General features: G+C 47.1%; 1 protein-coding gene across 1 annotated transcript; it reads right to left on the bottom strand.

Annotated features, from left to right (window-relative positions):
• Positions 1–13,053: 13,053 nt before the first annotated feature.
• LOC134367913 (melanoma-associated antigen B1-like) lies at positions 13,054–14,097 on the bottom strand. Its single transcript, XM_063084571.1, has one exon. The coding sequence runs from the start codon at positions 14,095–14,097 to the stop codon at positions 13,054–13,056; it is 1,044 nt and encodes a 347-aa protein (XP_062940641.1).
• Between the last annotated feature and the right edge of the window lie 8,628 nt (positions 14,098–22,725).

Raw genomic sequence — 22,725 nt, 5'->3', positions numbered from 1 at the left:
AATGGATACCTGCACTCCCATGTTCATAGCAGCTCTGTTTACAATAGCCAAGACATGGAACCAACCTAAATGTCCACCGATGGATGACTGGATAAGGAAATTGTGGTATATATACACTGGAATACTACTCTGCCATAAAAAATAATGAAATACTCCCATTTGCAGCAACATGGATGAACCTGGAGAAACTTATGTTGAGTGAAATTAGCAAAGCACAGAGGGATAAATACCACATGTGCTCACTCATAAGTGGGAGCTAAGAGAGAAAGAAGGAAAGAAAGACCACAGTAGTGTGTTGGTCTTACAGATGGAGGAAACTATCCTAGGGCTACAAAGTGGAGTGGGGGGAAGGGGGGGAGGGAGGTTGGGGGATAATTGGGCGGGGGACACAGGGTACAAACGTAATTTCTGGTAATGGGTATGTGGCCAGTAGGAATCTGGCCCTCACATCATGGGCACGAGGGGTGACAATGAGCTTTGTATCTCATGAATATTCATAATAAAAATAAATAAATAATAAATAAATAAATTCGACTAATGAGAGGGCCTTAGATTCTTCCCTCTGCTGTGGTGTGACTATCATCCTCAGACCAAGACCTTCATTTCTCTGTTACCCCTGAGTGGGAACTGATGGGCACCTGTGCCTGACGTATCTGCCTGGGGTCTTCCAGGGCTCACAGTAGGGAGAATTCTGTGTGGCCCTCACTGATATGGGGTGGAAGGTCCCCACAGTCCTCAGGGTTCTCACCATGACATCTGGAACAACTTGGAAATCCTTCTCATGCTGACCTGAGGCTGTTCCCTGTGACCTAGTCTCTTACTTCTATGAGATGCCCTGGGAAAACTAAGTGCGAATCATCATGTCCAGGTCTGACAACAGGGGTGGGCCTCTCTGCGGCCCCCTCCTTTCTGGGAGGGGTGCCCTCATCATTACTCAATGTCACAGCCTTAAAACCTGTTAGGGACTGGGTACCTCTGATGAATTGGGCCTATCCCATTAGACCAAGGCCCTCACCTCCCTGAGACTACCTCTGGAAAAAATAAGGGCATCTCAGCCTGTCAGCTCTACCCTGAGCCTCTTATTGCTGGACAGCAGATGTGGGCCTTGAATGTGGCCCTCAAATCCGTTAGTCTTTAGACGGGAAGTGAGGTTACTCCAAATTTGTCTACTCTGCCCGAGACCTCCTAGAGCCCAGTGCAGGGGCACTGCTCAGTGTGGCTCCCTCTTTTGGGTAGAGGTCCGCTCATTAGCCCTCACAGTTCTCACCTTGACTCCAGTTAAGGCCTCGGTCTCCACCATCTGCAGAATGAGGACTAAGTTCTAAGACCAAGGTACTTCCCTCCCTCCCTGACACTTTCCAGGCAGAACTCTCCCAGACAGCTTTCCAGAGGCCTCCCAGTGCCAACCACAGAGGCAGGACTTATGGGGGCCCCTTTGTTATGGATGAGAAGCGATCCCTTCAATCCAAACTCAGGGTCCTCACCTTGGTATCTCATGAGAGCTTGGAATTCCTCCCTCTACTGACCTGAGTCCACCAGCCTGCAAACAAAGCCCTCACCTCCCTGAATTTCTAGATAGGAAAGTCAGTACTCCACACACCAGAGCCTCCCAGAACCGAGTGCAGTGGCTCTGCTTTGCTTTGTTACATCCATTAGGGAGAGATTCCCTCATTTAGCCCTCAGGGCCCTCACCTTGACTCTAGTTAGGACCTAGCTCTCCTCCTTATGCAAAATCAGGGGTACTCCGTTAGACAAAGGCCCAGCACTTGCTGAGACTTTTCAGGCACAACTCTGCCGGACAGCTCTCCCGGGACCTCCCAAGGCCGACTGCAGGCGTGAGACTTAGTGCAGCCCCGTTTGTTGTGGGTGAGCGGTGGTCCCCTCAGTCCACGTTCAGGGTCCTCACCTTGACCTCAGACCAGTCCTGGGAAGTCACCCTCGGCGGACCGGACTACAGGACTCTCAGACATGGCCTCTCAGACGGCCCGCCCCTCCGAAAGGCGGAAGCGAGGATGAGCCACATCCGTCCTCCCAGGGCCTCCCAGGGCCTCCCAGACGCCGCGCCTCCCAAACTCCGCGATTCCCAGACACCCCGCCTCTCAGAAAAGCGGAAGCGAGGATGAGCCACATCCGGCCTCCAGGGGAGGCTTGGGTCTTGAATGTTGTGGTTCGGGGGGCTTTGCTGTTGGGGTTGGTGATAGAGTTGTTTGTGGTTTTGTGGATGGCGTTTTATGATGAGGTGGAGGTTGTTATTAGTTTTAAGAGTATGGGTGATTGGGTGATTTATGTGGGGGAGGGGACGGGTTATTTTCATGAGGATTCTAGAGGTGTGGCTGTGTTGTATAGTTATGGGTGCTGATTGGTGGCGGTGGCTGTGTGGTCTTTGTTTATGGGTGTCATTATTATTATTGACGTTACTTGGGGGTGGTGAAATAATTAGTAGTGTAGTCATTAGGATTGTAATGAGGAAAGAAAGGAAGTAAAGTTTGATTAGACCTTTTTGGTTGGAGGTGGTTGTTGCAGCTAGTACTTGGAAGTGGGCAATGTCTTTTGGGACTGTTTCTTCTAGTCAAGCTAGGTCTAGTGTTTGGGAGGCTGTGCTTTGGCTTGCGCTTAGGCTGAGATAAGGTATTGTACGATGGGTAAGGGTTGGGAAGAATCCTAGGAGAGTAGAGAAGTTGTGTGAGGGTGAGGATAGTTTGGGGGTTAGGTTGAGTGAGTTTAGGCATAGTTCTAGTGCTAGGGTGAAGCCTAGAATGGTGATGAGGAGGGTGGATAGTTTATGGCAAAGTGGTATAGTCATTTGGGGAATATTTATTGGGGGCATGCTGTTGGAGATGATAAAGCTAGCAAAGATGCTGCCGATTACCAGACGTTGGGTTGGGTTGGTGAGGTTGGGGTTGTTTTCGTTGATGCTTATTAGGGTTGGGAAGTGGGGTTGTCCTAGTAGTGTAAGAAAAATGGTTCGGGGGCTGACCCCGTGGCACACTCGGGAGAGTGTGGCACTGGGAGCATGAGAGCGCTCCCACCGCGGGTAGGACTGGCTGGTGCGCTCACTGGCTGAGAGCGGTGCGGGCGACACCAAGACAAGGGTTACGATCCCCTTACCGGTCACACACACACACACACAAAAAAAAAAAAAAGAAAAGAAAAGAAAAATAGTTCCGGTACTTTAGGCGGCTGTGAGGGTGGTGGCAATGAGTATGATTGTGAGGGCTGAGGCGTTAGTATACAGTGTGTTTATGGTCTCGATGATTAGGTCTTTGGAGTAAAAACCTGTTAGGAATGGCATGCCTGTGAGAGCGAGGTTTCCTATGATTAGAGAGGTTGATGTAAGGGGTATAATTTTATGTAGGCCTCCTAGTTTTCCGATGTCTTCTTCGTTGTTTAGGTTGTGGATAATAGAGCCGGAGCATATGAATAGTATGGCCTTGAAAAATGCGTGCATGCAGATGTGGAGGAAAGCTAGATGTGGTTGGTTGATGACAATCGTTACTGTTATTAGGCCTAGTTGGCTTGAGGTAGAGAATGCGATAATTTTTTTGATATCGTTTTGTGTTAAGGTGCAGATCGCTGTGAATAGTGTGGTGAGAGCCCCTAGGCATAGTGTTAGTGTTTGGATTGTTTTGTTGTTTTCTATTAGGGGTAGAATCGGATCAGTAGGAAGATTTCTGCTACGACTCTTGTGCTGGAATGGAGTAGGGCTGAGACAGGTGTGGGACCTTCCATTGCAGAGGCTAGTCATGGGTGCCGGCCGAACTGGGCGGACTTACCTGTTGCAGCGAGGAGGAGGCCTGTTAATGGGAGGGGGCTCGGGTTTGTGTTGAGGATGAATAGTTGTTGGAGGTCTCATGTGTTTGAATATACGAAAAATCACGCTGTAGCTAGGATGAAGCCGATGTCACTGAGACGGTTGTAGAGGATTGCTTGCAGGGCTGCTGTGTTTGCGTCTGTTCAGCCATGTCATCATCTGATTAGACGAAAGGATATGATGCCTACTCCTTCTCATCCAATGAAGAGGTGGAATAGGTTGTTGGTGGAGACCAGGATTAGTGTTGCGATAAGGAAGATGAGTAGGTATTTGAAGAACTTATTGATGTTGGGGTCCGATTGCATGTATCATAGAGAGAATTCTATAATGGATCATGTAACGAAGAGGGCTAGTGGGATGAAAATTATAGAGAAGTAGTCCAGTTTGAAGCTAAGGGATAATTTTAGTGTTTGGATGGTGATTCAGTGTCAGTTGGAGGTGATTGTATCCTGTCCAGAGTAAATAAATGTGAGGGCAGGTGTGAGGCTGGTCAAGAAAGCAAGTTGGGTTGAGGTTTTCACGTGGTAGGGGTAGTGCTTGTGCATGTTGGTAAGGGTGGGGATGATGAGAATGACAAGTGAGATTATTGTTAGGGATAGGGGTAGGTTTATTACTTTTACTTGGAGTTGCACCAGATTTTTGGTTCCTAAGGCCAATGGATTGCTTCTATCCTTTAAACGTAAGAAAGCCATAGTTTTAGGTATGGTCATAAGAATTAGCAGTTCTTGGGATCTTTCTTGGTGAATAAGGGGTTTTGAGTCTCTGTTGTCAGGTTCACAGCCTAATGTTTTGTCTGAACTATATTTACAGTAAAGGGGCCCTAGAGCTGTTTTGGGGTTGAGGGACAGTAGTAGAAGCGGGATGATGTGTATGAGTATCAGGGAATTCTCTCGTGTGAGGGATGGTTTGATGCTGTTGATGTGATGTGTGAGAGCACCTCGTTGTGTTGTGATTAGTATAAATAGGGTGTATAGGGCTGTGATTAGTATGTTGAGTCCTATGAGGATAACTGTAATATTTGATCATGAGAATGATGTTATTATTATGAGTAACTCTCCGATTAGGTTGATGGTTGGTGGGAGGGCTAGATTTGTTAGGGAGGCTAGTAATCATCATGTTGCCATTAGGGGGAGGAGTGTTTGCAGTCCGCGGGCCAGGATTATAGTTCGACTGTGGGTGCGTTCGTAGTTGGAGTTTACAAGACAGAAGAGCAGGGATGATGTAAGTCCATGGGCAATTATTAGGGCTGTAGCTCCTGTGAATCCTCAGGGTGTTTGGATTAGGATGGCTATGCTTACTAGGGCCATGTGGCTGACGGATGAATATGCCATGAGGGATTTCAGGTCTGTCTGACATAGGCAGATAGAGCTTGTCATGACCATTCCTCATAGAGAGAGAACGAGGAAGGGTTTAGGTTATGGAGTTTGCTGGGGGGTTTAGAATGATGGTGATTCGTATCATTACCTATCCTCCTAGTTTTAGGAGGATGGCTGCGAGGACTATGGATCTGGCGATAGGGGCTTCTACGTGTGCTTTTGGTAGTCAGAGGTGAAGTCTGTAGAGTGGTATTTTTACTATAAATGCTGTTATGCATGCTGTTCATAGGAGGGTGCCGGATCATGAGGGTGGGGGTGTTTGGGTTCAGTGTTGAAGCAGCAGTAGGTTTAATGAGCCGGTGGAGTTGTGGATGTAGGTCAGTGCCATTAGTAGAGGTACGGAGCCGAAAAGGGTATAGAATAGGAAATAGAGTCCTGCATGTAGTTGTTCTCGTTGGCTGCCCCATCGGGTGATGATGATTAGGGGTGGGATTAGTGTTGCTTCAAATAGGATGTAGAATATGATCAGTTCTGTGGCGGTAAATGTTATGATTAAAAAATTTGTAATGAGGTTAATGTGAGGATATATAGTTTTTTCGAATGAGTGTTTCTTTAGAGAGGTGGTGTTGGCTCGCTATAATTATTAGGGGGAGGAGTCAGGTTGTTAATACCAGAAGTGGGGTTGAGTCGGGGTCTGAGAAGAAGTTTAATGATGTGGTTGTGCTATTTTCATCGTTGTGGTTTAAGAAAAGAAGAGTGATGAGGCTAACTAGTAGGCTGTGGGTTGTTGAGTTGATTCAGATAATATTATTGTTGGAGTACCACGTGGTGGGGATGAGTATGATTGTGGGGATAATAAGTTTTAGCATTGTAGGAGGTTAAGGTTTTGCACGAGGTCTAGGCCCTAAGTGTCAGAGATCATTACTAGAAGTGCTAGGCTTATGGCGGTTTCGCAGCCTGCAAAGATTAGGAGGATGATGGGGAGGATGTAGGATAGGGTGAAGTGTAGGTTTAGGGACAGGACGGTGGCTAGGACGAATAGGGATAATATTAGGCCCTCCAAGCATAATAGGGAGGATGCAAAGTGGGATCGGCATATTAGCAGTCCTACGAGGAATGTAGTGTATGCTAAGATGATGTTAATATAAATTGGAGGCATTTAGTAGTTACGAAATGTCGCAATTTAATGGGTCGAAACCAGTTGTTTTAATTAATCTAACTACCATATTCAGCTCCTTCTAGGCCTTTTTGGGATCATTCGTAGGCTAGGCTTAGTGCTAGTGTGAGGATGAGGATAAGTGCCACGGTGAGTATTAGTTTGAGGTTGTTCGTTTGGGTGGCTCACGGGAGGGGTAGTAGTAAGGTAATCTCTAGGTCGAATAGTAGGAATGTGATGGCTACCAAGAAGAATTTTCTGGAGAATGGTAGGCGAGCGGATCCTACTGGGTCCAACCTGCATTTGTATGGACTTAACTTTTGTGCATAGGTATATGTTTGGGGGAGTCAGAAGCCAAAGCTGATAAGGAGGAGTGCTAGTGTTGTGTTGGTTAAGAGAGTTAATGCTAGGTTGATTATTCTTTTCTGGGTTGTGACCAGATCTTATTGATTGGAAGTCAGCTGTACTAGCTGATACCGAAAGAATAGGATCCTCATCAGTAAATGGAGATGTATAGGAACAGTCAGACTACGTCTACGAAGTGTCAATATCAGGCTGCGGCTTCAAAGCCAAAATGGTGTTTGGATGTGAAGTGGAATTTTAGTTGGCGTAGAAGACAGACGGTGAGGAAGGCGGATCCAATCATTACGTGGAGGCCGTGGAAACCTGTTGCTACGAAGAATGTTGATCCGTTTACGTTGTCGGAAATGGTAAAGGGGGTTTCGAGGTTTTCTGAGATTTGGAGGAGTGTGAAGTAAGTGCCCAGGGAGATTGTGATGAAGAGGGCTTGGAGTATATGTTTGCGGTTTCCTTCTATGAGGCTGTGGTGGGCCCAGGTGATGGACACTCCGGAGGCTAGCAGTACTGGTGTGTTGAGTAGTGGAACCTCTATGGGGTTGAGAGGGTTGATGCCTGCTGGTGGTCAGAAAGCCCCTAAGCTAGGGGTTGGGGCTATGCTTGAGTGGTAAACGGCTGAGGAGAACCCGGTGAAGAAGAAAACTTCGGATGTAATAAAAAGGATTATTCCATATCGTAGTCCTGTTTGGATGATAGTTGTATGGTGGCCTGGGAAGGTGCTTTCTCGTACTACATCTCATCATCATTGGTATATGGTTAGTAGGTTAGTCAGTAGTCCTAGGATTAAGAGGGTGTTGGAATTAAAGTGGAATCATATTGTTAGGCTGGATGTTATGAGAAATGCGGATAGGGCTCCTGTGAGTGGTCAGGGGCTGGGGTTTACTATGTGATAGGCGTGGGTTTGGTGGGTCATTAGGCATAGCTGTGTTGGTAGAGGCTTACTAAGAGGGTAAATACATAAGCTTGGACTAGGGCTACGGTAAGTTTGAGGATGGTGAGTAGGGTGAGGAGGGTGAAAGTAGCTGAGGCTGTCAGGGGGCTCAGAGTTGTTAGTACTAGTGTAGTGTTTCTGATAAGGTGCATAAGCAGGTGGCCAGCTGTGATGTCGGCTGTTAACCGTACGGCTAGGGCTATGGGTTGGATGAAGAGGCTGATGGTTTCGATGGCTACGAGTATTGGGATAAGGGGGTGGGTGTGCCTTGGGGTAGAAGGTGAGCTAGAGATTCTTTTGTTTTGTGGCAAAAACCTAGGATCACCGTTCCGGCTCACAGGGGGATTGTTATGCCTAAGTTTAGGGACAGTTGGGAGGTGAGTGAGAATGAGTGGGGCAGCAGGCCTAGTAGGTTTGTTGAGCCAACCAATAGGATTAGTGAGGTTAGTATTAAGGATCATGATTGTCCTTTGGTGTTGTGGGTTGCCATCAATCGTTTCAGAATAAGTTGGATCAGTCATATTTGTAGAGAGGTTAGGCGATTGTTGATGAGGCAGGAGGGAAGAGGACACATTGCGTTGGGTAGGAGAATGATGAGGGCTACGATAGGTATTCCCATTAGCACGGGGGTGGTAAAAGAGGTGAATAGATTTTCGTTCATTTTTTTCCTCATAGATTTGTGTGTTTTGGTATTTTAGTAATTTTTTCTGCGGGGTTAGAGGGGTAGGTGAATTTTGAGGGTTTTAGTTGAAGTATAATGAAGAGCATTAGGATTATAAATATAATGGAGGTGAATCATGTTGAGGTATCTAGTTGTGGCATCTCATTGTGGGAAGGCCAGTGCTTCCATTCTTTACCTTAAAAGGTTAATGCTATTTAGCTTCACGATGTGCGTGTTGTGTTAAGGTTGATCAGTCTTCAAAGTGTTTGAGTGGGATGAGTTCGAGTAGGATGGGCATGAAGCTGTGGTTTGAGCCGCAGATCTCTGAGCATTGTCCGTAGAATAGGCCTGGTCGCGTTGCTGTTAGGGTTGTTTGGTTTAGACGTCCTGGGATCGCGTCCATTTTTACGCCTAGCGAGGGTGCGGTTCGTGAGTGTAGCACGTCTTTGGATGAGATTAGCATGTGGACTGGGGTTTCTATCGGGAGTACTGTTCGGTTGTCAACTTCTAGGAGTCGGAGCTCCCCTGGTTTTAGGTCGGGGGTGGGAGTTATGTATGAGTCGAAGTTTAGGTCTGTGTAATCTGTATATTCGTAACTTCAGTACCATTGGTGGCCCATGGCTTTGACAGTTAAGAGGGGGTTATTGATTTCATCTGTTATATAGAGGATTCGTAGTGATGGAAGGGCGATGGAAGTTAGGATAACAGCGGGTAAAATAGTCCATATGGTTTCTACCATTTGGGGTGTTATAGTGCTTGTGTGCGTGAGTTTTGTGGTTAATATTAGGGAAGTGATAGAAAGGACTAAGGAACTGATTAGGAACACGATTATGAGGGTGTGTTCATGGAATTATAATAGTTCCTCCATGATGGGGGAGGAGGCGTCTTGAAGTCCTAGTTGTAATGGGTGTGCCACAGAGATATAAAGGATTCGGGCCTATAAGTTGACTCTGACGAAGTCACGTAATGTTTTTACTAATATCTCGCTTGTGGGGAAGGTCCTAGGGGCTATGGGGTTGGCTTGAAACCATTCTTTGGGGGTTCGATTCCTTCCTTTCTTGTTGGGTCTTTACGTATACCGGTTCCTCAAATGTGTGGGAAGCAGGGGGGCAGCCGTGTAGTCATTCTAGATTTGTTTTGAGAAGTTCTACCACTGAAACTTCTCGTTTTGAAGTGAAGACTTCTCATGTTATGAAAATTATTAATATAACTGCTGTTAAGGAGATAAATGATCCTATGGATGAGACTGTATTTCACATGGTGTATGCATCTGGGTAGTTGGAGCATCACCGTGGTATTCGTGATAGGCCTAGGAATTGTTGTGGAAAGAATGTCAGGTTTACACCCACGAATATGACCGTGAAGTGAATTTTAGCTCAAGTGGCATTGAGGGTGTAGCCTGAAAGTAGAGGAAATCAGTGGATGAAGCCTCCTATGATAGCGAATACCGCTCCTATGGAGAATACATAGTGGAAATGCGCTACTAGGTAGTATGTGTCGTGAAGTACAATGTCTAGTGATGAGTTGGCTAGCACAATTCCTGTCAGGCCCCCTATTGTAAATAGGAAGATGAAGCCCAGTGCTCATAATATAGCGGGAGATCATTTGATATCTCCTCCATGCAGTGTGGCTAGTCAGCTGAATACTTTTATGCCTGTGGGAATCGTGATGATTATTGTGGCTGCTGTGAAGTATGCTCGAGTGTCTACATCTATTCCTACTGTAAATATGTGGTGGGCTCAGATGATAAAGCCCAAAAAGCCAATGGATATTATAGCCCAGACCATTCCTATATATATCCGAATGGTTCTTTTTTACCTGAGTAATAGATCACGATGTGTGAGACTATTCGGAAGCCGGGGAGAATGAGGATATAGACTTCGGGGGGTGTAAGGTATCTGTATGCTTTAATTTGTGGTAATGTGAGTTGTTAGATCATTTTGTGATGAAACTTGAGCAATATTTATAAAAATTTACAATTGTCAAACCTTCTTTAACCCAATTTCTGCTTTACTATGTCTTTCCTGTAAGAAACCTTGAATATTTACACAGAAATTCATGTTCAAAGGCATCAATTTCAGTTCTATTAATCATAAGTAATGGGGAACAACTTACTTGAACATTAGGAGGAGAATGGTTATTTATGGCACAAACACCCTTTAGAATTCTATGAAATAGTTTAAAACGTGAGGTGGATCTATATGTGCTGTCACAGAAGGATCCTGCATTCATTTCATTAAGTGACAAGAGCAACATGGCAGAACATAACAAGTAGCAGAACAATATGTACAATGTTACCCATGTATGTTAAAAACTTAATATATTTTATAGCACATCTACGTATGAAAATGCCTGGAATCAGCTTTAAAATGACACATACCAGATTGTTAATTGTGGTTACTTTTGAAAAGGGGGCTGAATTTTGGAGGAATGTCGTAAGGGGAGAAATTGTGATTTATCTCTATTAAATTTTTTTACAACAAGAATAGATACACAACTATTAACTCAATCGTTAAAATATTTAAATAGGCCTAACAATAGAAATAGTAAATGTGTATTACTCAGATAAAGTAAGTGCTAACTGACGCCATAGAAAAAAACCTAACTTTTGAATAGCTTAACACAACAAAAATTTGTTTCTTGTGCACACAAAATCTGATGTGGGTTGGCAGAGGCTCTCTGTTAATAGGTGACCCAAGGATGCAGGCTGCTTCCATCACGTGGCTCCACACCTCACCATGGGCTCCCCATGTTTGCTGTTGAATGTAAGAGAAAGCATGGAGGTGTCAGACTAGCTCTCATGAGCCTTGACCTGGAGGTGACAAACATGCATCTGCTATGTTTCAGTGATAAGAGTTAGTCACATAACCCTTACTAACTATACGTGGAGTGGGTTCCCAGGGCTAGTGGCATCAGGACCCCAGGCACAGGAAGCCCATAGTCCCAAATTGGGTTTGATGCTCAGTTTCACCTGGCTTCTTTAGGCCTGCTTTTAGTGCTTTGGCCACAGAGTACTTCCTATCACTTGAGAGACATTGTGGAACAGTGAGAAGAGAAATGAATGAATAGACACAAGATCTGCCTCAGGCCGGGAGGAGAGGAAAAGGGTGAGCTCTAGAGGAATTCAGACCAAGGTCTAGTCCCAGCTGTATCACTGACCAGCCACGTGAACTTCAGAATATTGCAAGTTCTCCATCGGCCAATGAGTTTGAAAAGCCCCATCTCACAGCATTGTTAGAAAATATGTAATCTGTGTAAAGCACCTGGCAAAATGACTGGCAAATATTGGGTCTTTAATGAATGGCAGTTTTTACTATGATTATATTAATACCAGAAGAGACTATTCTCTTCTCTGGGAATTCTATTTTATCCAGATGTCAGAAAATATTCAGTGCTTTAAAACAAACAAACAAAACCCCCAAATAAACTACAGTGCTGCTAAACAAATAATAGAAGTAAATTTTCCCCGTTAGAGAATGCTATTCCTCTAATGGACTTCACGAGGATTCAACTCAAAGTTTTCAGAATTTATGTTAAGGACCAGCAATGCCCCTCCCTCCTAGATGCCCTCCGCAACAAAAATGCTATTTATTTTACCACTAATAAAATTTAGCCCTATCTTGGAGTTTTGCCAAATTATATGCAAAATAACCCAATTAATGAAATAGGCTCTGACTCCCCCAGCTCAGGGCAAAGGGTGCCAGCTTAATAGCTTTTTAGCATCTCACCTCAAGGGGGTATCATCCTTATTTCTCAGAAACTCCCTGGAGACCATATGCACAGCACACCTGGTTTGTGCATTGTGTTCAACTGCACTGGGACAAGAGCGTCGTGCATCTTTCCTTTCTACCTTAGGGAGAGATTCCACCTGCTTTACCCACAATCACGAAGTAATTGTTAAGGGCTGTTTCCTATTCTGGGCTTAGTCTCTCAACTATGGGGCTCACCATCTGAGGGTTTGGCCCGTACTCATGATTATCACAGTCTCGTCTACCCCACCTTGGAGCTAACTTAAGGTTACCTCCCAACGAGGGACTTGCAATGTCCCAAACCACAAAGTGCCTTGCTCGACTGAGGGAATTCACACTTGACTGCTCTCATCTGGACCTCCTTCCCGTCCCCCACCATCCTCTCTTTTACTTGTCCTGTACATGTTAGAGTGTACCAAGTCATCTTCCTTATACACTACCAGCTCTTAGACTCTAAAAATCCATGGGCAGCGGAAGGGTCTTCTTTATCTTAGCATCATCACTACCAGCACAGAGCCCTGCAGAGAGCAGATGCTCAGTTAATGGTGGAAATAAACAAGCCACCGATCAAAGAATGTAATTTATTACTATTTACTTTTATCTGCATTCTTGAAATAGATTATAGACAACCAGGTACATATCGTTGAGTTTTACAAAAAGATAGACAAAAGTGAATAATGCAAACAAAAATTGACTATATTTTGCTTTGTTTCCCTCTATTTTAAGACTCCAATTCTGTTTAGTGGGGTTCTTTTACAGATTTCCAATAAAATCTCCATTCCAAAGCCATAAATTTTCTTTTTCTTAAACCCCAAGAAGATTCAAAGATTTTCAAAATGTATTACAGAATATCTAAACTCTTCAAAACCTGATAACAGCAATAAATGTGTGATCTGCATCATTCATAAACACAGACTCTGAATCTAAAAAAAACATTCTACTCAAATAACAGTATTTGAAAGATACTAATGTAAAACAAGAACAAGAAGATATATATTATGATCTCTCTGGCCCCATCTCGGCCTCTCACTACTTAAGAGATTGGAAGCCCTCTTCAATAACAGAATCTGCCTCACACGTCACTAGGGGCAGGAGGAGCTGTCAGATGTGTAGGCCTAGAACATGCACTGGCCTTGGCAGAAGTGCCACGCATGGCTGCGGCTCTGGCTGAAGCTTTTTCTTTCTCATCTCTCAAAGCCTCTTCATAATGGAATGGGAAGACACTAGGGGTGGTATTAATGAGTTGGGCCAAAAACTCCAGGACTTTCATCTTGCTGGTTTCAGCATGGGCTCTTGGACCCCACAGGAACTGATAGCGTGGAGGATCACTGTTGGGTACCTGCTGATACTCCAGGTACCTTTCCTTCACCAGATCTTGGGTGATGAGCTTCCTGACATCCCCAAAGATGAAATGACTCTTCCCATCAAAGACTCCCATCATATTCAGGAATTCCCACATCTCTTTCTCGGAGGCGCAATTGCCACTGAAGAAGATCACACCCAGCAGAGGCATTAGAAGCCCATTCCTGGGAAAGCCCCGGGAACCGCTCAGGCTCCCATCATCGGTGGGATTTAGCTTGCTGACAAGGGTATAGGAGTGATTTCTGGGGTTGACTTCCTTCAAGTCAAGGCCAAAGACCAGCTCCATGTTCCTAGAGGCTCTCTTGAGGATCTCAGGGAATTGCTCTCTGTACCTTTTGTGGACAACCTTCAGCATCTCTGCCTTCATAATGGGCTCTTTCATTTTATACTTGTGCAGCATGAACTGCATCAGCGTTCCGGCCTTCCTGGTTAGAAGATCATGGCGTGAGCTCTCAGTGGAGGTTGAGGCCTGGGAGGAATTTTTTCTTCCCTCACCTTTACCCTTGGCACCTTTACCAGATCTCTTGCGTGAAACACCCACAGCAGCAGTGGGGGTGTGGGGGGCTCCCTGAGGCTTCTGGGGAATGCCAGCAGCAGGGGAGCCAGGAGGAGTAACCCCCAAAACAAGAGAGGAAGTGGAAGGGGACTCTTCCTCTGCTGCAGCGGCCTGAGCACCCTGAAGACCCTGGGTCTCACTTTGGGCCTGGTGGCGTTTCTCACGGGCTCGGAGCTTACTCTTTCGACCCCGAGGCATGATGACTGTGGTCAGAGACAGCAGGCAGGCGTGTGGGCAGGAAGTCAGGTGAAGTGGGCACCTGGAGGAGAGAGGATGAGATCTTGTGAACACCTTTAGCAAGGAGATATCACCTTGGATTTTAAGAAGCCAATTCCGCAGTTTCCCTTGAGAGTCCTAGGAACACATTGGGCTCTTTTTCTTTGTCAGCCTGTCCTCTGGGAACCCAGAGGAGGAAGTTACAGTGTGCCTTAGGCCATCCCTTATTTGGGGCTGACTGGGTCACAGCAAGACCCGGCAGAGTGGACTCCCTCTGTGTTCAAGGGTCCTCTCGGTTTGCATATGGCATCATCATCATCATGTCTATTCTGTGCTGTTCTGATGGTGACACCTCAAAGATCTTTGGGACCCATGAGAAGGAAATAAGGAGGTGTCTTAGTCCACCACTTCTGTGGGGTCTGGAGGCAGTTCTGAGAGTTTTGTGGGGCCCTCTGTCTTGGGATCATTGGCCATCAATCCGCTCATTCAGAGTCCTCATCTTGTCTACATCTAAAGTCTGAAATCCTCCCTTCTGCTGACTGATGCTGCATCTTCAGACCAAGGCTCTCACCTCCCTTAGACCTAATACAAAGAAATGAGGAGGAGTCTCAGCCTGACGACCCTGGGCCAGGATGCCTAGTGCTGAGAGCAGAAACAGGGCCCAACTCTTTGTTGTTCCCTCTATTTGGGGTGAGGTACCTTCTGTCCTCACCCATGATCCATACTTTTACTCCTGGGACGGCCTGGGGCTCCCCTCTCCAGACCTAAGGACATCTCTCCTCATACTAAGGCCCACACCTCCCTGAAACCCAACGGAAGAAGTGAAGATGGCAATATCTGAACACACTGTCTATTCTCCAGAGGTTGAAAGCTGTGGCTGGCAGGCTGAGGCCCAATGATGTGTGGTCCCACTCATGGTCCTCATTCCAGGTCTCCAGTTGGACTCCTGGAAACACCTAAAATTCCTCCCCCTTGCAAATTCATCAGACTAAGAGCATCACTTCTCTGTTACTCCTGAGGAGGAACTGAGGAACACATCTCCCTGACATCTATGCTTGTAGCCTCTCAGGGCTGACACAGAGAGGGACTCTGGTACCTCTGCTGATATGGGGTGGGAGTTCCCTGAAGTCCTCAAGGTTTTCTCTGTGATGTTCTGGCACAACCTGGAAATCCTCTCTCTACTGACGTGTGGCCCCTTGCATCAGATTAAAATTCTCACCTTCCTCAAGCCCTAAGATGAAAGAAAGCATGCTTCACGTCCAGCACCCCCTGTCCTCTATAAGACCCCACTATTCTGGGGTCTTTGGTCTCTAGTCTTTACTCAGGCAACATCTGAGCCTCCCTCATCCCACCTGACTCTGCCAGCTTCACATCAAGGCCCTCAACTCCCCAAGTCCCCAGGGCTGGATGTGAGGAAGGGATACATTTGGCTACCTCTGCCTGGGGTTTCCCAGGGCTAAGAGGGGGTGGAACTTTGTGGACTACCACTCACTACGTTGGTGTTCATCTCAGTCCTCCCTGTCTTGACCTAATGCCTTTCTGCTCATACTAAGGCAATCAACTCCCTGAGACACCCTGAGAAGAAGTGAAATTTTTCTCATCTGGCCACGACTATCCATGGTCTCCTAATGCAACATTCAGGAAGGGATTCTGCGTTACCCTCACTGTTATGAGATGGGTGGTCCCCTCAGTTCTCAGGATCCTCTCCTTGACTCCTGGCACTAGCTGGGAATCCTCAATCTGCTAACCTTAGGCTGTCTACCTCGGTGAAATTCCTCACCTCCCTGAGATGCTCTAGGAAGAAGTGAGATTCTCCATGTCATCATACCCAGATCTCCCAAGTTTTGCAGTAGGAACAGAGCTCTACGTTCTGTTTCTACGTGGGTCACTTCTTTCTGGGAGGGGTCCCCTCATACTCAGTATCACCACCTTGGCTCCTGTTAGGAACCAGATCTTCTTATTCTGAATGGGGGCTGTCTCACTAAACTAAGGGTATTTATGTCCCTGAGACCACACCCAGAGAAAATGAGGGGACACCTCAGCCTGAGAGCTCTAACCCTGGCTTCTCAGTACTGAATGCAAAGGCAAGACTCTGTGTTCCCCTCTGTTCTGGGATAGGTGGCTGCCCCATTCCTCACACAGGATTTGTACCTTGACCTGTCATGACCTAGGACTCTCCACCTCTGCTGAACTGGCACAGCCAGCCCTTCGCCTTAAACCGAAGCTCTCATCTTCCTAAGACCTTGCAGGCAGGAGTCCGGGGTATCTAAGTCTGCCAGCTCTGGCCTGGGACTCCCAGGAGCAGCAACAGCTGAAGCTCTCTCCACTGTGTAGCATCCCATTTCCTCACTCAGGGTCTTCATCTTGACTCTGCATACTTTCTGGGACTCCACCCTCTGTTGTCTGGAAGCCACACCACTCAGACAAAGATTCTCATATTCCTTGGACCTAAGTTGACAGAGTGAGCCACATCTTGCCAAGGCTCCTTGGGACCTGTGCTTGCTGACAGCAGGGCTGGGACTCTTAGGATCCCACTGTTCTGGAGTCTGTGGCTCTCTCAGGTCTCACAGAGGACTCCAACCTTAGCGCCTGGTAAGATTTATGACCCCTCCATATACTGACCCGAGTCCACAAGTCTCAGACCAAAGCCCTCATCTCTCTGAATCACTAGGAGGGAAGTTGGGGTGCTCCACATCTGGCTACCTTGCCTGGGGCTCCCAAGTTTGAGAGCAGGGCCCAATTTTGAGAAAACATCTGCTCATGAGCACTGAAAGTCCTAATTTTAATCTTTTTAGGGCCAAGACTCTCCCTCTACGAAGGGGGCTGTCCTCTTTAAACTAAGGCCTTCCTCTCCCTGAGGCCTTCAAGGCTGAAATGACACGGCTCCTCAGTCTTATAGCTCTGGCCCAGGGCCTATCAGGGCCGAGTGCACGGGCGGGACTTAGTGCGGCCCCTTTTGCTGTGGGTGAGCCGTGGTCCCCTCAGTCCACATTTAGGGTCCTCAACTTGACCTCAGACCAATTCTGGGAAGTCACCCTCGGCAGACCGGACTACACGCCTCTCAGATGCCACCTCTCAGAGAAGTGGAAGCAAGGGTGAGCCACATCCAGCTGTGGCTGCCCGGGGCCTCCCAGAGCCAACCGCAGGGACGGGACTTAGTGAGGGCCCGCCTGATTGTAGGTGGGTGGGGGTACCTTCAGTCCACGTTTAGGCTCCTCAGCTTGACTGCAGACCAGTCCTGGGAAGTCACACTCTGCAGACTGGATGCCCGGCCTCTCAGATGCACCGCTTCTCAGACACCGTGCCTCTCAGACTCCACCTCTCAGACGTGCTGCTTCTCAGACACCGTGCCTTTCAGAGAAGCGGAAACAAGGGTGAGCCACATCCAGCTGTGGCTGCCTGGGGCCTCCCAGGCAGAAATCATCATGTTGAATGGATACCTGCACTCCCATGTTCATAGCAGCTCTGTTTACAATAGCCAAGACATGGAACCAACCTAAATGTCCACCGATGGATGACTGGATAAGGAAATTGTGGTATATATACACTGGAATACTACTCTGCCATAAAAAATAATGAAATACTCCCATTTGCAGCAACATGGATGAACCTGGAGAAACTTATGTTGAGTGAAATTAGCAAAGCACAGAGGGATAAATACCACATGTGCTCACTCATAAGTGGGAGCTAAGAGAGAAAGAAGGAAAGAAAGACCACAGTAGTGTGTTGGTCTTACAGATGGAGGAAACTATCCTAGGGCTACAAAGTGGAGTGGGGGGAAGGGGGGGAGGGAGGTTGGGGGATAATTGGGCGGGGGACACAGGGTACAAACGTAATTTCTGGTAATGGGTATGTGGCCAGTAGGAATCTGGCCCTCACATCATGGGCACGAGGGGTGACAATGAGCTTTGTATCTCATGAATATTCATAATAAAAATAAATAAATAATAAATAAATAAATTCGACTAATGAGAGGGCCTTAGATTCTTCCCTCTGCTGTGGTGTGACTATCATCCTCAGACCAAGACCTTCATTTCTCTGTTACCCCTGAGTGGGAACTGATGGGCACCTGTGCCTGACGTATCTGCCTGGGGTCTTCCAGGGCTCACAGTAGGGAGAATTCTGTGTGGCCCTCACTGATATGGGGTGGAAGGTCCCCACAGTCCTCAGGGTTCTCACCATGACATCTGGAACAACTTGGAAATCCTTCTCATGCTGACCTGAGGCTGTTCCCTGTGACCTAGTCTCTTACTTCTATGAGATGCCCTGGGAAAACTAAGTGCGAATCATCATGTCCAGGTCTGACAACAGGGGTGGGCCTCTCTGCGGCCCCCTCCTTTCTGGGAGGGGTGCCCTCATCATTACTCAATGTCACAGCCTTAAAACCTGTTAGGGACTGGGTACCTCTGATGAATTGGGCCTATCCCATTAGACCAAGGCCCTCACCTCCCTGAGACTACCTCTGGAAAAAATAAGGGCATCTCAGCCTGTCAGCTCTACCCTGAGCCTCTTATTGCTGGACAGCAGATGTGGGCCTTGAATGTGGCCCTCAAATCCGTTAGTCTTTAGACGGGAAGTGAGGTTACTCCAAATTTGTCTACTCTGCCCGAGACCTCCTAGAGCCCAGTGCAGGGGCACTGCTCAGTGTGGCTCCCTCTTTTGGGTAGAGGTCCGCTCATTAGCCCTCACAGTTCTCACCTTGACTCCAGTTAAGGCCTCGGTCTCCACCATCTGCAGAATGAGGACTAAGTTCTAAGACCAAGGTACTTCCCTCCCTCCCTGACACTTTCCAGGCAGAACTCTCCCAGACAGCTTTCCAGAGGCCTCCCAGTGCCAACCACAGAGGCAGGACTTATGGGGGCCCCTTTGTTATGGATGAGAAGCGATCCCTTCAATCCACACTCAGGGTCCTCACCTTGGTATCTCATGAGAGCTTGGAATTCCTCCCTCTACTGACCTGAGTCCACCAGCCTGCAAACAAAGCCCTCACCTCCCTGAATTTCTAGATAGGAAAGTCAGTACTCCACACACCAGAGCCTCCCAGAACCGAGTGCAGTGGCTCTGCTTTGCTTTGTTACATCCATTAGGGAGAGATTCCCTCATTTAGCCCTCAGGGCCCTCACCTTGACTCTAGTTAGGACCTAGCTCTCCTCCTTATGCAAAATCAGGGGTACTCCGTTAGACAAAGGCCCAGCACTTGCTGAGACTTTTCAGGCACAACTCTGCCGGACAGCTCTCCCGGGACCTCCCAAGGCCGACCGCAGGCGTGAGACTTAGTGCAGCCCCGTTTGTTGTGGGTGAGCGGTGGTCCCCTCAGTCCACGTTCAGGGTCCTCACCTTGACCTCAGACCAGTCCTGGGAAGTCACCCTCGGCGGACCGGACTACAGGACTCTCAGACATGGCCTCTCAGACGGCCCGCCCCTCCGAAAGGCGGAAGCGAGGATGAGCCACATCCGTCCTCCCAGGGCCTCCCAGGGCCTCCCAGACGCCGCGCCTCCCAAACTCCGCGATTCCCAGACACCCCGCCTCTCAGAAAAGCGGAAGCGAGGATGAGCCACATCCGGCCTCCAGGGGAGGCTTGGGTCTTGAATGTTGTGGTTCGGGGGGCTTTGCTGTTGGGGTTGGTGATAGAGTTGTTTGTGGTTTTGTGGATGGCGTTTTATGATGAGGTGGAGGTTGTTATTAGTTTTAAGAGTATGGGTGATTGGGTGATTTATGTGGGGGAGGGGACGGGTTATTTTCATGAGGATTCTAGAGGTGTGGCTGTGTTGTATAGTTATGGGTGCTGATTGGTGGCGGTGGCTGTGTGGTCTTTGTTTATGGGTGTCATTATTATTATTGACGTTACTTGGGGGTGGTGAAATAATTAGTAGTGTAGTCATTAGGATTGTAATGAGGAAAGAAAGGAAGTAAAGTTTGATTAGACCTTTTTGGTTGGAGGTGGTTGTTGCAGCTAGTACTTGGAAGTGGGCAATGTCTTTTGGGACTGTTTCTTCTAGTCAAGCTAGGTCTAGTGTTTGGGAGGCTGTGCTTTGGCTTGCGCTTAGGCTGAGATAAGGTATTGTACGATGGGTAAGGGTTGGGAAGAATCCTAGGAGAGTAGAGAAGTTGTGTGAGGGTGAGGATAGTTTGGGGGTTAGGTTGAGTGAGTTTAGGCATAGTTCTAGTGCTAGGGTGAAGCCTAGAATGGTGATGAGGAGGGTGGATAGTTTATGGCAAAGTGGTATAGTCATTTGGGGAATATTTATTGGGGGCATGCTGTTGGAGATGATAAAGCTAGCAAAGATGCTGCCGATTACCAGACGTTGGGTTGGGTTGGTGAGGTTGGGGTTGTTTTCGTTGATGCTTATTAGGGTTGGGAAGTGGGGTTGTCCTAGTAGTGTAAGAAAAATGGTTCGGGGGCTGACCCCGTGGCACACTCGGGAGAGTGTGGCACTGGGAGCATGAGAGCGCTCCCACCGCGGGTAGGACTGGCTGGTGCGCTCACTGGCTGAGAGCGGTGCGGGCGACACCAAGACAAGGGTTACGATCCCCTTACCGGTCACACACACACACACAAAAAAAAAAAAAAAAGAAAAGAAAAGAAAAATAGTTCCGGTACTTTAGGCGGCTGTGAGGGTGGTGGCAATGAGTATGATTGTGAGGGCTGAGGCGTTAGTATACAGTGTGTTTATGGTCTCGATGATTAGGTCTTTGGAGTAAAAACCTGTTAGGAATGGCATGCCTGTGAGAGCGAGGTTTCCTATGATTAGAGAGGTTGATGTAAGGGGTATAATTTTACGTAGGCCTCCTAGTTTTCCGATGTCTTCTTCGTTGTTTAGGTTGTGGATAATAGAGCCGGAGCATATGAATAGTATGGCCTTGAAAAATGCGTGCATGCAGATGTGGAGGAAAGCTAGATGTGGTTGGTTGATGACAATCGTTACTGTTATTAGGCCTAGTTGGCTTGAGGTAGAGAATGCGATAATTTTTTTGATATCGTTTTGTGTTAAGGTGCAGATCGCTGTGAATAGTGTGGTGAGAGCCCCTAGGCATAGTGTTAGTGTTTGGATTGTTTTGTTGTTTTCTATTAGGGGTAGAATCGGATCAGTAGGAAGATTTCTGCTACGACTCTTGTGCTGGAATGGAGTAGGGCTGAGACAGGTGTGGGACCTTCCATTGCAGAGGCTAGTCATGGGTGCCGGCCGAACTGGGCGGACTTACCTGTTGCAGCGAGGAGGAGGCCTGTTAATGGGAGGGGGCTCGGGTTTGTGTTGAGGATGAATAGTTGTTGGAGGTCTCATGTGTTTGAATATACGAAAAATCACGCTGTAGCTAGGATGAAGCCGATGTCACTGAGACGGTTGTAGAGGATTGCTTGCAGGGCTGCTGTGTTTGCGTCTGTTCAGCCATGTCATCATCTGATTAGACGAAAGGATATGATGCCTACTCCTTCTCATCCAATGAAGAGGTGGAATAGGTTGTTGGTGGAGACCAGGATTAGTGTTGCGATAAGGAAGATGAGTAGGTATTTGAAGAACTTATTGATGTTGGGGTCCGATTGCATGTATCATAGAGAGAATTCTATAATGGATCATGTAACGAAGAGGGCTAGTGGGATGAAAATTATAGAGAAGTAGTCCAGTTTGAAGCTAAGGGATAATTTTAGTGTTTGGATGGTGATTCAGTGTCAGTTGGAGGTGATTGTATCCTGTCCAGAGTAAATAAATGTGAGGGCAGGTGTGAGGCTGGTCAAGAAAGCAAGTTGGGTTGAGGTTTTCACGTGGTAGGGGTAGTGCTTGTGCATGTTGGTAAGGGTGGGGATGATGAGAATGACAAGTGAGATTATTGTTAGGGATAGGGGTAGGTTTATTACTTTTACTTGGAGTTGCACCAGATTTTTGGTTCCTAAGGCCAATGGATTGCTTCTATCCTTTAAACGTAAGAAAGCCATAGTTTTAGGTATGGTCATAAGAATTAGCAGTTCTTGGGATCTTTCTTGGTGAATAAGGGGTTTTGAGTCTCTGTTGTCAGGTTCACAGCCTAATGTTTTGTCTGAACTATATTTACAGTAAAGGGGCCCTAGAGCTGTTTTGGGGTTGAGGGACAGTAGTAGAAGCGGGATGATGTGTATGAGTATCAGGGAATTCTCTCGTGTGAGGGATGGTTTGATGCTGTTGATGTGATGTGTGAGAGCACCTCGTTGTGTTGTGATTAGTATAAATAGGGTGTATAGGGCTGTGATTAGTATGTTGAGTCCTATGAGGATAACTGTAATATTTGATCATGAGAATGATGTTATTATTATGAGTAACTCTCCGATTAGGTTGATGGTTGGTGGGAGGGCTAGATTTGTTAGGGAGGCTAGTAATCATCATGTTGCCATTAGGGGGAGGAGTGTTTGCAGTCCGCGGGCCAGGATTATAGTTCGACTGTGGGTGCGTTCGTAGTTGGAGTTTACAAGACAGAAGAGCAGGGATGATGTAAGTCCATGGGCAATTATTAGGGCTGTAGCTCCTGTGAATCCTCAGGGTGTTTGGATTAGGATGGCTATGCTTACTAGGGCCATGTGGCTGACGGATGAATATGCCATGAGGGATTTCAGGTCTGTCTGACATAGGCAGATAGAG

This window comes from Cynocephalus volans, chromosome X (assembly GCF_027409185.1).
Source record: "Cynocephalus volans isolate mCynVol1 chromosome X, mCynVol1.pri, whole genome shotgun sequence".
In the NCBI taxonomy this organism is placed as follows: Eukaryota; Metazoa; Chordata; class Mammalia; order Dermoptera; family Cynocephalidae; genus Cynocephalus; species Cynocephalus volans.
Note: the sequence above shows the minus strand (reverse complement) of the source record. Positions and strands in the feature narration are given on the sequence as shown.